The sequence below is a fragment of the Lepidochelys kempii genome, chromosome 10 (assembly GCF_965140285.1).
Source record: "Lepidochelys kempii isolate rLepKem1 chromosome 10, rLepKem1.hap1, whole genome shotgun sequence".
NCBI classification, from domain to species: Eukaryota; Metazoa; Chordata; order Testudines; family Cheloniidae; genus Lepidochelys; species Lepidochelys kempii.
Window position 1 is genome coordinate 16,892,565 of NC_136389.1, and position 12,469 is coordinate 16,905,033.

At 47.7% G+C, this 12,469-nt stretch overlaps 1 protein-coding gene across 1 annotated transcript; it reads left to right on the forward strand.

Moving 5' to 3' along the window:
- The first annotated feature begins 342 nt into the window (after positions 1–342).
- LOC140917870 (zona pellucida sperm-binding protein 2) lies at positions 343–8,490 on the forward strand. The gene is made up of 17 exons (XM_078854473.1): positions 343–347; positions 434–510; positions 880–974; positions 1,332–1,493; positions 2,087–2,131; positions 2,389–2,553; positions 3,047–3,143; positions 3,246–3,427; positions 4,549–4,678; positions 5,704–5,885; positions 5,961–6,052; positions 6,154–6,278; positions 6,681–6,870; positions 7,308–7,443; positions 7,523–7,619; positions 8,127–8,216; positions 8,328–8,490. Exons 1-17 carry the CDS (start codon positions 343–345, stop codon positions 8,465–8,467), a joined length of 2,010 nt encoding a protein of 669 aa, XP_078710599.1. The 3' UTR covers positions 8,468–8,490.
- The last annotated feature ends 3,979 nt before the right edge of the window (positions 8,491–12,469 follow it).

Below are 12,469 nucleotides of genomic sequence, written 5' to 3' on the forward strand. Positions count from 1 at the left end.
AAAATGGATACCGAAAGTAATCTTAAAAGTGAAGGGAAACAGAAAATTGTGCAAAGGGGCATAAAATCCCCTTGAAAGAGGAGCTTTGTCCCTAAGCTGCCCCCTCCTCACTGATTGCAGCACAGAACAGGGCCAGGTGCAAACCATCAGCCTCAGAGTCAGCTGCTAGCAGGTGTTGAGGAAGCATCCCAGGTGTTTTCCAAGAGCTGCTGGGGCTGCAGCCCCTCCTATATAACCCCTGTAGCTGAGTAGGAGGTGAGCTGTTCTGGTGTCTTCATGTGGGTGGCTTGACTCTGAGCCATGAGGTTGCTTGTATTACAGCTAGGCTGGTCCTTTTACAGCATGTGGTAAGTGGGTGGGTTGCGTAGGGTTGTGTATAGGGAGGGTTCTGTTTGCTGTGCTGGCTTCTGAGCATCTTCTCTCTTGTTTGCAGGCTGCTTCTTTTACTTGGTTGCCTTATAGTGCCCTTGACAGCTGGTGTTACTAGTTCCATGGCTCTAGACTTCCCAGGTAACCAGGGCATTCCCCCTGATCATGGTGGGAGGTGGGGGGCAGGCGTGGACTTGTCTTGAGGCTGGTAGGATAGTTTTACTGACCCTGGGGTGACTCTCTTCTCCATTTGCTGGAGTGAGTGGGTTTTAGCATACTAACAGCCTGTATGCTGTCTTCTATCCTGTGTTGCAAGGAGTTGATATCAGACTGCTCACTTCCTCTTGTAGGGACGGTGTCTTGTCACACTGACAAAATGTTGATTGGGTTTCCCAGAGTGCTTGGAAGCAACTTCTGGCAGGTCCATGTAGTTGGTATGTATTGCTGCATGTTTAGCTAGGTTCTCAAGGCAACTTCTAGCAGCATAGCTGACCAGCTTACTCTTTCTAGATGGAAGTGGTGAAGAGATTGTAGACTGTGACTACATGGTGGATCATGAGAGGCTGACTGTAACTGCTCTGTATGTGAACTGCACCAGACTAGAGGTAAAACTGTCCCTCTGCTTTGGGAACATGCTCACTTGACAGAGGCTCCAAAGTGACTCCTCCTAAGTGACCCAACTGCAGTGTTGGGTCATGTAACGTACCATCTCTTTCCTGGGAGACTCCTTCTCCTGAGAGCACCCACTGAGGTGGTGCTTCCATGTAATAATGACTAATCAAATGGCTCCCAAGAAATCAAATTCCTTCCTTTGAGTAACCCTGCCTCTTCTATAGACAGCAAATTCTCAACATGAACATGTGGCCTCTGAGGGTTGGCTCTAATTCCTGATCTGAGGCAACATCTAGTAATGTAAAACTGTGCCACTGTCTTATTCTGACCAATGTGTTCTCTTGCTATAGCATGGCCAACACCAGCTGAGACTAGAGCTGCTGGTGCTCAACAAAACCATTGCAAGGGACAAGAATGTAACCTACAGTATTGGCTGTGATTCTCTTCAAGCAGATGAAGTCGTCCCTACTATTTTTACAGGAGCTACAAACTGTACTAAAGACTTCATGGCAGTAAGTGGGGCAGTTTGACAATCCCTTGGAAAGGGAACTGCTCTCAGCTGTAGAGAGGAGTCTGACACCTCAATGGCCTCTCAGTCAAATCTTGAAGATGTGTCTGTCGACTCTCTTTGGGTGGTGGGAGTAAGGAAATAAGACTGACTAGCAGGAGGATAGTGGATTGTCCCCTTCCTGATCTCTGGGAAGACTCAGATTAAAGACTAGCCTTCTTATTTGTAAAAACTCTAGCTAGTTACCTTTACCTCCTCCTTTGTGTACTTCTAAGGGCTTCCCTGGCTAGGCTTGGCACAGCTTACTGAATTATGTAGACCCCTCTATTGGCTAATGGTCAGTAGCTGTCAACCTGGGCACAGGTGCCCTAAACTACAGGGGGAGAACAGCATTTGCTGCTTCCCCACCTTGTTCCTCTGAAAACAAGCCAGGCCTCTAGCCACTGCAGCACACTTCCTCAGAAGGCTCCCCGAAAGCTTCCATTCCTCTAATGGGTTAGAGGCTCCTTGTTCCACTCACCATGGAAAGCTTGCTTGGTATCCTCTTCTCTTTGAACAGTGTGCTTTGAAGTCAGCTGCTGTCCCGTTCTCTTTCAGGTTGTATTTCCAAGACTCCTTCCCAGTTTTGCTGATGAACACATGGTATGAAACGTCGGTCAAAATGGGGGCTGGGTGTGCAAAGTAACATGCCTCTAAAGTAGAACTGCTGCATGTAGAAACTGCCAGTTTGGTGATGCTTGCTAAAGTAGCAAACTGGACCCTTCAGTATCTCTCTTGTGTTGGTTAGCCAAGCTGCCACTCACAGCAGTCTTAACACTTCTTAAAGATAAGAACAATAACCCCCTTGCTTGGTAATGGAAAAACCTTATGCTTGACTGACCAGAAGTCTCAAATTGCAGACTACAGAATCTCAGATGGCCTGGATACTGTCCATAGATGATGGAACACGAACACACAGGCTAAGCCTTAGGCAAGCCATGCAGCAAGGGTATACATTCCTAGCTGACAGCAACAACCTAATCTTCCAGGTTTCTTTTGGTGCAACTGGAGTCGCCTCTTACAAGGTAGGTGCACAAGACTGTCTCGAGGCCAAAAGGCAAAACTTGCCATCGGCAAATGATGGTGTCTATAAATAGACACCGTGAGAAGTCTCAGACTTCTGAGGCTCACTAGTCTGAGCTATTGGGGCAGTCTGATTAGTCTGACTCTACATGCAGTCCATGAGGGCATCTGGAAATGGGAGTGTGTGAGAGCTTCAGCTTGACTTCTGGCTATGAATCCAGGTGGTGCATGAGGGCCTAGAATGGAGCTTGTACACCCTTCCCAAAACTCCTGTGTGTAGGAGTTATGTGAAATGGCTAGGGTGTAATTCCAGTGGCTTTCTGCCTTCCCAACAATTTAAATGGCTAACATGCCCTGCAAGACTTCTCATAACTTCTGAAGTCTCTTCAGAACTACAGCCTGGCTTACTGAATCCTAATAGGCTTCTTTTATACCTGGCACTGGGAACTGCACTCTGAATAACCTGCTGTTCTCAACCGTATCTATCCTCTGCAGCAAGACTACCAGATGCTATATACTGTGGCACTCAAGCTTTCATATGGGCCTCCTGACCAGCGGCTAACTGTAGAATCAAGAATGATCTGTGCACCAGGTAAAACTTCCCCTCTTCACAGAGGAAGCTGGTCCCTCCTCTGACCCGAGAGGGACTTGAACCTTAAAATGTCTCTGGAAACTAACAAAGCTATTCTTGCAGGCCCAGCAACCTGTAACTCCACACACATGACTGTTGCCATCCCAGCTTTCCCAGGGATCCTCTCTGCTGTGAGTATAGACAACAGAAACATTCCCATGACCCAACTCCAAGCAAATGGAATTGCTCTGGACACAAGAAGGGGCGTGAAGCTGCACATCAACAAAAGAATCCTGAAGTCCAGAGTAAGCTCCCTACAAACTAGTATCTGACTCCATTTAGGAATGGTCATAATTGTAAGTGAAATGCAAACCAAAGATGCAATAGAAAGGGCTGATCTACAAAATCAGATTTGCTATCCTACCAGCAGAGTCTGTTCCAAGCCATAGGACTGGACTAGACTGTAGGTATCTGTACCTTCGGCAGCCGTTGTTTGGCTGCCATCTGATTTCTTTTCCCTCAACTCTCACAACCAGCAATGTCCAAATCTTCAGAGTAATGGTCATATAAACCACTAACTTTTTTCAGGCACTAATCTGATCTCCATTACTGCAATACAAGCCCCCTCTCTATAGCCCTTTCCAAATGTGCGGTTTTTTAAATACTTCCTTGCTTAACATTCAAGCTATGTTTCCTGACAACAAACTACCCCTTGCTACTGCACTGGACTTGAGCTACTTGTTCTGGACCTTCTCTTGTCTTGGTAACATGACACTAGCTCTGCCATTCGCAGCCTGGACAGGCAACTTGTCTACTACTCCCACAATACTCCCGGCTGGCAGTTATCCCTGGAATGATCTGTAAGGCTATTGCTCTTCTCAAGAAATTAGAATACCCCCATGGATAGTGAGGAGTTTGGTCAATATACCTAGATAGAGATGGTATTCCGTTTCCTGTAGATTGTGCTGCTTATGTGAGATCTCTGGGTCGGGGATGACTGAGAATAAAACCTAGCCTGCTGTATTCTAACGCTTACAAATGAGTTAAAGTTGTGAGAACCCAGGCTGCTGGACTACTTAGTCTGGTTCTGCAGAGCCAAATATATATACTTAAAGGATTGACTGAGCTTTGGACAAGGTCTAAATATCTTTCCTAAAGATGACACTCTAAATCAGTTATGGATGTAAAATTTACAAATTTCTACTTCTAAACCAGCCTACTCAATCTCCTGGAGTAAGAAATAGCTAATCAAAGCAAAATATTTCTGGCTAGATTGGTCCAGTCTAAATGAGTGTCTGATCTTGGGAAAAGGCTACCTTTGGCATTGTCCTCTTACCAGCAAACATAAATAACTAAAATTACCATTACAGACTTCCAGCTGCCTTAAATAACAACAAATGTTGTGGCCTGCCTCCCTCTCTTCCAGCTGTACAAGGAGAGCTGCTTAGGACTTCAGTCATACATAGCATCTCTCAGGCTAACTTTCAACTTCCATGGAGAAATGGTGTCAATGGTCACTTACCCAGAGTGTCCCTGTGATCAACATGCACCAATAGGTAAGACCACATGTACTTCTGTCAACTCATTCTGTGCTGGTTCAGCTATCCCAGAAGTACTGGCCTACAAATGAGACTTCATCATGCTCAGCATGAAATACTGAAGCTGGCTGTCATCCACCTCCGTACAGGAGAACATGAGTGGACCTCAAACTGCAGCGCACAGCCCAAGATTCATTGGGTGAACATATGGCTAAAGTGTTGATATATTTGATGTAAACTCTTAATAGCTGGCAAGCAAAACTTGCAATGTAGGGTGGTTCTCAGCAACTAATGGGCTCCACTATAAAGATGCCAAGTCACACTAATTAAATCTAAAATGGATGCCCCTTCCTAGCTGGTGGGGTGTCTCAGGCCTATGTATCTGATTACATACTTGGATATTCTGGACATCCACTCCTTGGAAGTGGAAGGGAGTCGTCGGTGTCTGATCATCAAAGTGCATTTGTGTTCACTGTAAAATGAACTGCTTTCCTCCTCCTTCTCCCTCCGCTCTTGCACGCCCCTGCCCGCAAGGTGGCAGGTAGGCAGCCCCACATACAACTGAACATCTCATAAGCTTTTTCCCATAGTTCCTGGCTCCCCAGCAGCTGCTAGCTCTCTTCTGCAGAAAAGAATTCACCAGCTGTCCCCCAACCTACAGTGCCACTAATCTTGACCTGGAGCCATACCACTTCTCCTGCCTGGCCTGCCCTAAACAACTCCTAATGGAATGTTTCCAGCCTAGTCTCAGGTTTTGGTTCCCCCTCATCTAAGCCATAGAGCACTGCTTGCCAGCAGCTCTGGGTCCTTGAGCCTCCTGGCATGAGCTGTTCCAGGATCCTTGCCCTCCAGGTCATGCAATACAAACTGGAGAAACTACAATCCAGTAGGCTCAGGACAACTTCTCCTCCTAGGGTAGTTAGGGCCCCTGTACACACAGCCCAGAATACTCTAGTCCCTCACTGAACTGAGGCAGGAGCTGCCATAGCCCCATGTCCAGGAGTCCCCTAGAGCAACCCATCCCAATTCCTTGAATGTTTCAGCTGCTGTGTGCACTCGGGATGGCTACATGGACTTTGAAGTACAGAGTGACAGGACAAAACCAGCCCTAGACTTGGATACCATCAGGCTAAGAGATCCTACATGCAAACCAGTCTTCAAGTCTCCCTCAAATGACATGGTTCGGTTTCACGTCCCACTGAACAGGTGTGGGACAAGGCAGAGGGTAAGTGTCAGGACAGTGACTGCAAAAGGCGCTCATGTGGCAGGGCAGTCACTAAGACTCCTGTATCCCCTGTAGTTTGAAGGCGAGAGGACAACTTATGAGAACGAAGTGCGTGCCTTGTGGGCAGATCAACCGCCACGCAGGATTTCTAGGGACAGTGAATTCAGGTCAGTCCACAACTCTGCTGGTGACAGCCCATCGCAACACTAAGCAAAGTGACTGACTGCAAATTGCCAGCTAAGCTGATGCTGCACATTCTGTCTTTCAGGCTGACCGTAGTGTGCACCTACAAAAGTGGTGACGCGTCCCTGAGCGTAAGGATAAGCAGTCTCCCTCCTCCAGTTTCTTCAATAAACCAGGGTCCTCTCTCCTTGATCCTGCTGATCTATCCAGGTAAAGCTTGCATCTAGCTGCAAATTGTGTGCAGGGCAGAAATGAGTGATTCCCTCCATAGTCAAAGGAGCTCTTCAGTCCCTACTATCCAGAGCAGTAGACCCAGAGACCTTTTGATATCCAGGGGTGGCATGATTCCATCACTGGTGGTCTGTGACGTAGACCTGGTAGGCTAGGTTTTAATAGAGCCTCTTGCTATGGGGGAATCCAGTAGGGATGTTGGGTTTAGGAGGCTTTTTCTCTCCCTGTGCAAGGAGTTCAACTAAAGCACTCACAAGCTGTGTCCTTCTATGCATCTACAGTACCAGACTTCTTACTTAGCTGGCTGCTTCATCTCTCTAGATTGAGATTCCTACCTATTGCGAACTGGGCTGTCAACTCTGCCGTCCTTGGTTTTTTCAGATGACTCCTACATGCAGCCCTACAGTGACGACCAGTACCCTATTGTGAAATATCTGCGGCAACCAATCTTCTTGGAAGTGCAAGTTCTGAACCGCAATGACCCCAACATCCGACTGGTACTGGATGACTGTTGGGCAACAACCTCGCAAGATCCAAGCTCTCTGCCCCGGTGGAACATTGTTGTGGATGGGTAGGTATATTCCAACTCCTGTAGGAACATAGGTGAGGCTGGTCTGTTCAAGTGTTTCCCTGAAGTGCTATGCAAAGGCTTGTTGGAGCTGTGAGCGCATGTTCCTCACACAGATGTAGGTGCAAAGGGTTGCGGTCTGGCTATGATCTGACCACAAAGTGGAGGTCGCTCTAGCCTTAGGTCAAGCTAGACATTTGAGAGTGCACATGCTCAAGGACTAAAATGTGTAAATGCCAACTGTCACTCTAATGGCTCACAACTGAGTGACTCAAAACCTCAATGAATTGCTGTCCTAATGCAGGCTTCCAAGCTCTGGCAGATCTCTAGGAAACAGTATTGAGGGTCTCTTGGGTAATGGACTAAATATTAAACTTGAATGTTAATGATGCAAACCTTCCAAGACTCTCTTCTTGCCTGATTTCAACTCTGACCTCTAGGTGTGACTATGAACTAGATAACTACAGAACTGCATTTCATCCAGTGGGCCTAGCAGTCAGCTATCCCAACTATCGCCAGAGATTTGAAGTGAAGACCTTTGCCTTTGTAGCGGGTGACAAGGCTCTCACTAGCCTAGTAAGTGCAGTCCCTCTAGCTCTAGCTAAAGGCTCGGGCTTCCTGTGCTCCAAATGTCTCTCCCTTATCTTTGCTCTAGGTGTACTTCCACTGCAGTGCTCTTCTCTGTGACAGACTTCATCCAGACTCCCCTCTGTGTTCAACACGATGTCCTCCCTCAGCCAGAAACAAACGAGGTAGGATTTAATCACTGCTGGCAACTAGAATGTCACGTAAACATGCCGTCCTACCACAGCAGAATAATGTAGGTGTGAAAGGGAACTTGCTAGGTCTTCTAGTCAGTCTCCTGCACTCAACCAGGACTAAGTACTATCTAGCCCGCTCTACTTTTTGTTAACAACCACCAGTGACCAATTCTGCAAACCATCTAGGTAACTTTGCTCCAGTGCCTACCTACCCTTGCAGTTAGACATTAGGAGAGAAACCTTTCCTAACCTAAACAGCCCTTGCTGTGATTGAAGCCCCTGATTGATCCAGCACTGTAATCAGTGGGAAGTCTTCAAGCATGTCAAAGTAAGGTACCGCTCAGTTGTCTTTTCTGGACTAAACCCACTTTCCACCTTCTTGTAGGCCATGTTTTCTAGACCTCGAAGCATTCCTGTTGATATTCCAGTTAGCTTGCTATGTTTGTGGATTTCCAGACTCCAGTTAGTCAGAATTATGTGTTGACTAATCTCTTGCAGATGTTGTTGTGATGCAAGCAGAGAACTCCGGTGTAGCAAGCTTACCTGGTCCTGTTAGCTTTGTAGCAGATGAATGGCCTTCAACCCAAGGTATGGAACAAATACCCTCTCCTTGACCTAACTGAGGCATGTTGTTGCCAATCCAAGTTATGGCATAATCTGGCCACTGACTTGTGGTTCACCCTTTTTTCCTCCCTACAGAAGAAACTCCCCTGAGAGAAGGAGCATGGACCACTGTAGTAGCAGCAGCTACTGTGGTCCTTGGCCTGATGGTCGCTGCACTGGTGTCAGTGGCTCTCTTTAAAAATCTGAAGAGGACAAAAGCTGTAATGGGAAAGTGATACGCTAAATGACCTGTGACAAAATAAACTGCTGGATGCACTAGTTCATGGTAGACTCTCTCTCCTTTATTTCGGAAGTGGCCCCTTCTAGTTTCCAATAGAAGCCAGAGAGACTTGGCTCCTCTCTAAAGCCCGGACAAACCAACCAGCCAGTCCCATGGTACAAAATGTTAACTCAATAGTAACTGTACTAGCCTCACAACTGTCCTATTCCATTGTTTAATTGTCGTAAGTACCTATTCTACTACACAGCTGCTCCTTACTGTTCAGTTAATGTAGTAGGGTGAAGGCACTTGTATTGTTGGCAGTATTTTAGAACCCTTATTCTGTAGATACACCAAGGAGAGAGTGAGCCTAATCTCAACCTAACCTACAACCCTGGGCCTCAGTCTTTGCGCTAAAGAGCTCCATGTTTCCTCTGATCCTATCCACGACTCAACCAGTGGAAGTTAATGCCCGTCAGTACATCAGCAGTAGTAGCAAGGTAGATCCACAAGAGTCTGCGTACTAGCCCTACATTTTAGGAGATCTTGTGTTCTTATACCAACAGCGCCATGTCTAGCACTAATGAAACTAACCACTCATAGTGCCTATTACAAAAGCAGTTGGACTCAGTACACTTGACACTATGGGGCATTTTTGAAGAGACAACTGTATTCTAGAAAACGTTGTGCTGTCTGTCAACCTTCTGCTAGTCTTCTAGCTTACCCACGCAGTTGCAGGGCTAGGGGCTCCAGCCACGCTCTGTGTAGCTCAAGTGTCCTGGCATAGTGGTGGTGACTCTGGCAGATACTAGCCACTACACTAGGCTTAAACTTAGGCCAGCAATAGGGCTTTCATAAAGCTGTCCTCCATAGCTGTGGTTTTCTGTGAACACCAGCTCCCAGAGATGCAGCAGGCAAGAACAAACTGTAGTCCTGATTTCCAAATTGGCAATACTTGCCCTACACAAAACATAGAGCCACGCAGCAGTTGGTGACCAGTAACTGGACCTAGAAAAGTAGACTTGTCCAAACCAAGACCTTTGCCAGGTTTATTTTGGCAACATCTCTTCTCTGCCATAGTCTCTGACAACTCCATGTGGGCTGAGGTACCTACGCTACATGCAGAAAGTGACACCTGATCAGGAATAGGCAGTTATATGCCAAATGTGGGGGGTGGGAATGCTGGATTTGGGCTTGGTTTTTTTGGTTTAATTGGCTAGTTTGAGGGTGGGTGTAGGGTTTTTTAATTGCCTCTAGGGCAGGGGGAAGAAGAGTCAGGGCTACACAGCATGCCTGCCACAGTTCCAGACTACACACCCAGTGGATCTAATCACATAGTGTTGGGGTTCTTGTTTTGAAATGGGATCAACTTGAGGGTTTTTTTTTTAACCCTTTGAAAATCAGGGTGCTTACTTACTGCATAACAGAGCAACTGTGGCACAGTTGCTACCTTTAACTGGAAAATTTAAATGTCCCTACTTACTCTATGACCTACTCTGGCCATAGCATAAAATCAGTGAGGCTACTTCCAGAAAGGCAGGGTAGACAGAGAATAGAGCCATCTTTTTACTAACTACTATCCTTAGATTTAAAATGAACTCTTCATCAGGCTATTTACACCCCCTTCAAGACTGAGTAACTTGCCTGGCTGACAAAAGACTTAGCTGGTTTAAAAAACAACAAAAAAGCAAACTTCCTCACAATTGCGTAATTAACTTGAGGGCCCTCTCCTCTGGGGCTGGACAGTAGCTTAACCCTAGTGTCAGATATCACTATACTAGCACCTCAGGTGACTGTATTCTCCACAGCTGCTGCTTTCCTAGATGTGTGAAATTGCTAGGATCTCTAGTGCCATGGAACTGAACACTGACTACACATTTCCCCCACCCCTCCAAATTCTGTGCTTTCTCTCAAGTTAGAATTTAATGGGATAAATTGTCTGAACTGTGATTTTTTTTTTTCTCTGCATGAATAACTAAATATCTCCCTGCTTCCTACTTTCCTTCCCCCACATAATCCTTTAGGATAACTATAGCTATATTAGGATGAGAGCAGTGCCTGTTCCTCTTGCTGTTCGAGGATCTTTTCTTGGAATGACTGAGTATTCCTGTCACCTAACCCTACTCCATTTCTCATGTTTGTATATCAAGGGAAGCTCAAGTAATAGCAGTGAGAAAGCACTGTTAGAGGGCTGCTGGCAGAATCTGAGGGGGCTTCCAGTGCGGATTTCTCCCCCTTCCACTCCCCACAGTACCTCTCTAGGTAAATCACCTTCCTTGCTCTAAGAACTACAGTAGGAGGCCTAGTCCTGTATATAGTTCTCTATATTGCCTACACTGTGCAAGGGGCAGGGGCAGTGAGTTGTTTGGGCCCATGGTGCCCAGGCTCCAGAAAATTCAGGGCCTGGGAGGGCCCAGCTTCACCAATGTTGAGGGCAGGTCTTTCCCCAGGGCCCACCTGCCACCCCTGTGTGCCTCACCTGGAGCATCCCTGCCTGCTATGGGCAGCTGCCCCCTGCAGCTCCATGGTCCGCTCCCTCGCTGGCCACTGCCAGCTACAAGGGAGCGGCACTGGGGGCAATCTGAGGTGGCTGCTGTGCCTCACTGCGGGGGGCTTATCCTGGCTGGACCTCCTGAGCAGCAGCTGTGGAGAGCTTGGATGAGTATTGTGCTGGGGAGAGGCCCTCCTCCCTCCCCAGTACTTGCTGCTGCCAGGGGGGTAGAGGGCTGGGGGGAATTCTCCTCTCTGGCCCGCAGCCCCAGGGCAGCCTGCTTTCTGCATCCCAAACCCCTCATCCTTGGCCCAGCCCTGCACCCTAACCCTCTGTCCCAGGCCAAAGCCTGCACGCAGCACCCAAAGTCTCTCTCATAGTCTGCACCCCTCCTGCACCTAAACTCCCTCCCAGAGCCTTAGGCAGATGCGTGGGGGTGGGACTTGGACCCTTTCTGGGGGCCACCCAAAATTATGCAGAGCTGCTGCCCCTGGCTAGGGGTGCGAAGAGATGCCAGGGAACAAACACAGTTTTCAAAGCTCTGCTATCTCACTTAGCGTATGACTTGAAATAGCATGTTGGAAAGGAGACTAATGCTAGCCTCATATAGCCAAATTTCAATTGCAGTGTATGCATTACACTTGCAAAGAGGACTATTAAACAGATAATGACCAGACCTAGCCCTGCTAGCGGGGATGCTGTGGGTTGGACGCTTGCTCTTGTGGTGGCTGCACGCTCTCAGGCTCTAAGTGGTAGGACCCTTCTTCCCAGTGTCGCCCCTGCCCTGTCGGGGTTATGATCCAAACCTGGCCTGCAGAGCCTCTTGGCTCAGGCGTCTCCCTATGCTGGGCCCACTGCCCGCTGCCCAGGGTCCCCCTCGCTCTCCCCAGCTGCTCACCATACCCATCGACCCTTCCCTCTTTTTAGTACTGAGAGTTAGCAACTAAAACACCCCCACTGAATGTTAATAAGGGGGCAACAGTCCCCTTACATACAGATTAATACTGACGACAACCATTCCTCTACTTCCCCGAGGGTTGGGAGGATTCATTCACATTGGTAACAGTTATGGCAAACTAGATATTGGGCAAACTGTCCCTCCTCAACAGAACTATCCTGGCAATGAAGATTTCCCGGGCGGGGGCTACTGAGGATAGTTCCCAAGCATGGGGTGACCTACAAAGCCCATGGCTGAGCACAAAGCTGTTTTAGTGGGCAGAAGAGCCCAGCAATGCCAAGTGTTCTCCTTGGTAAGGGGCAAAGGGCTAGGGGAGCTTAAGGCTGCCACACAAAGCATTTGTCTGTTTCTAGCTCCTCAGCTATTTTGCTCCATCTTCTAGCGGAGGGAGAAAGGCGGTGGAAGAGCAGGGTGAAAGGAAAAATGGATACCGAAAGTAATCTTAAAAGTGAAGGGAAACAGAAAATTGTGCAAAGGGGCATAAAATCCCCTTGAAAGAGGAGCTTTGTCCCTAAGCTGCCCCCTCCTCACTGATTGCAGCACAGAACAGGGCCAGGTGCAAACCATCA

Bases quoted from the DNA above. Each gene is read 5' to 3' on its own strand.
- LOC140917870 (XM_078854473.1), top strand. The intron at 5,886-5,960 runs GTAAGTGTCAGG...TATCCCCTGTAG, and splicing joins GGTGTGGGACAAGGCAGAGG to TTTGAAGGCGAGAGGACAAC. The intron at 6,871-7,307 runs GTAGGTATATTC...TCTGACCTCTAG, and splicing joins TGGAACATTGTTGTGGATGG to GTGTGACTATGAACTAGATA.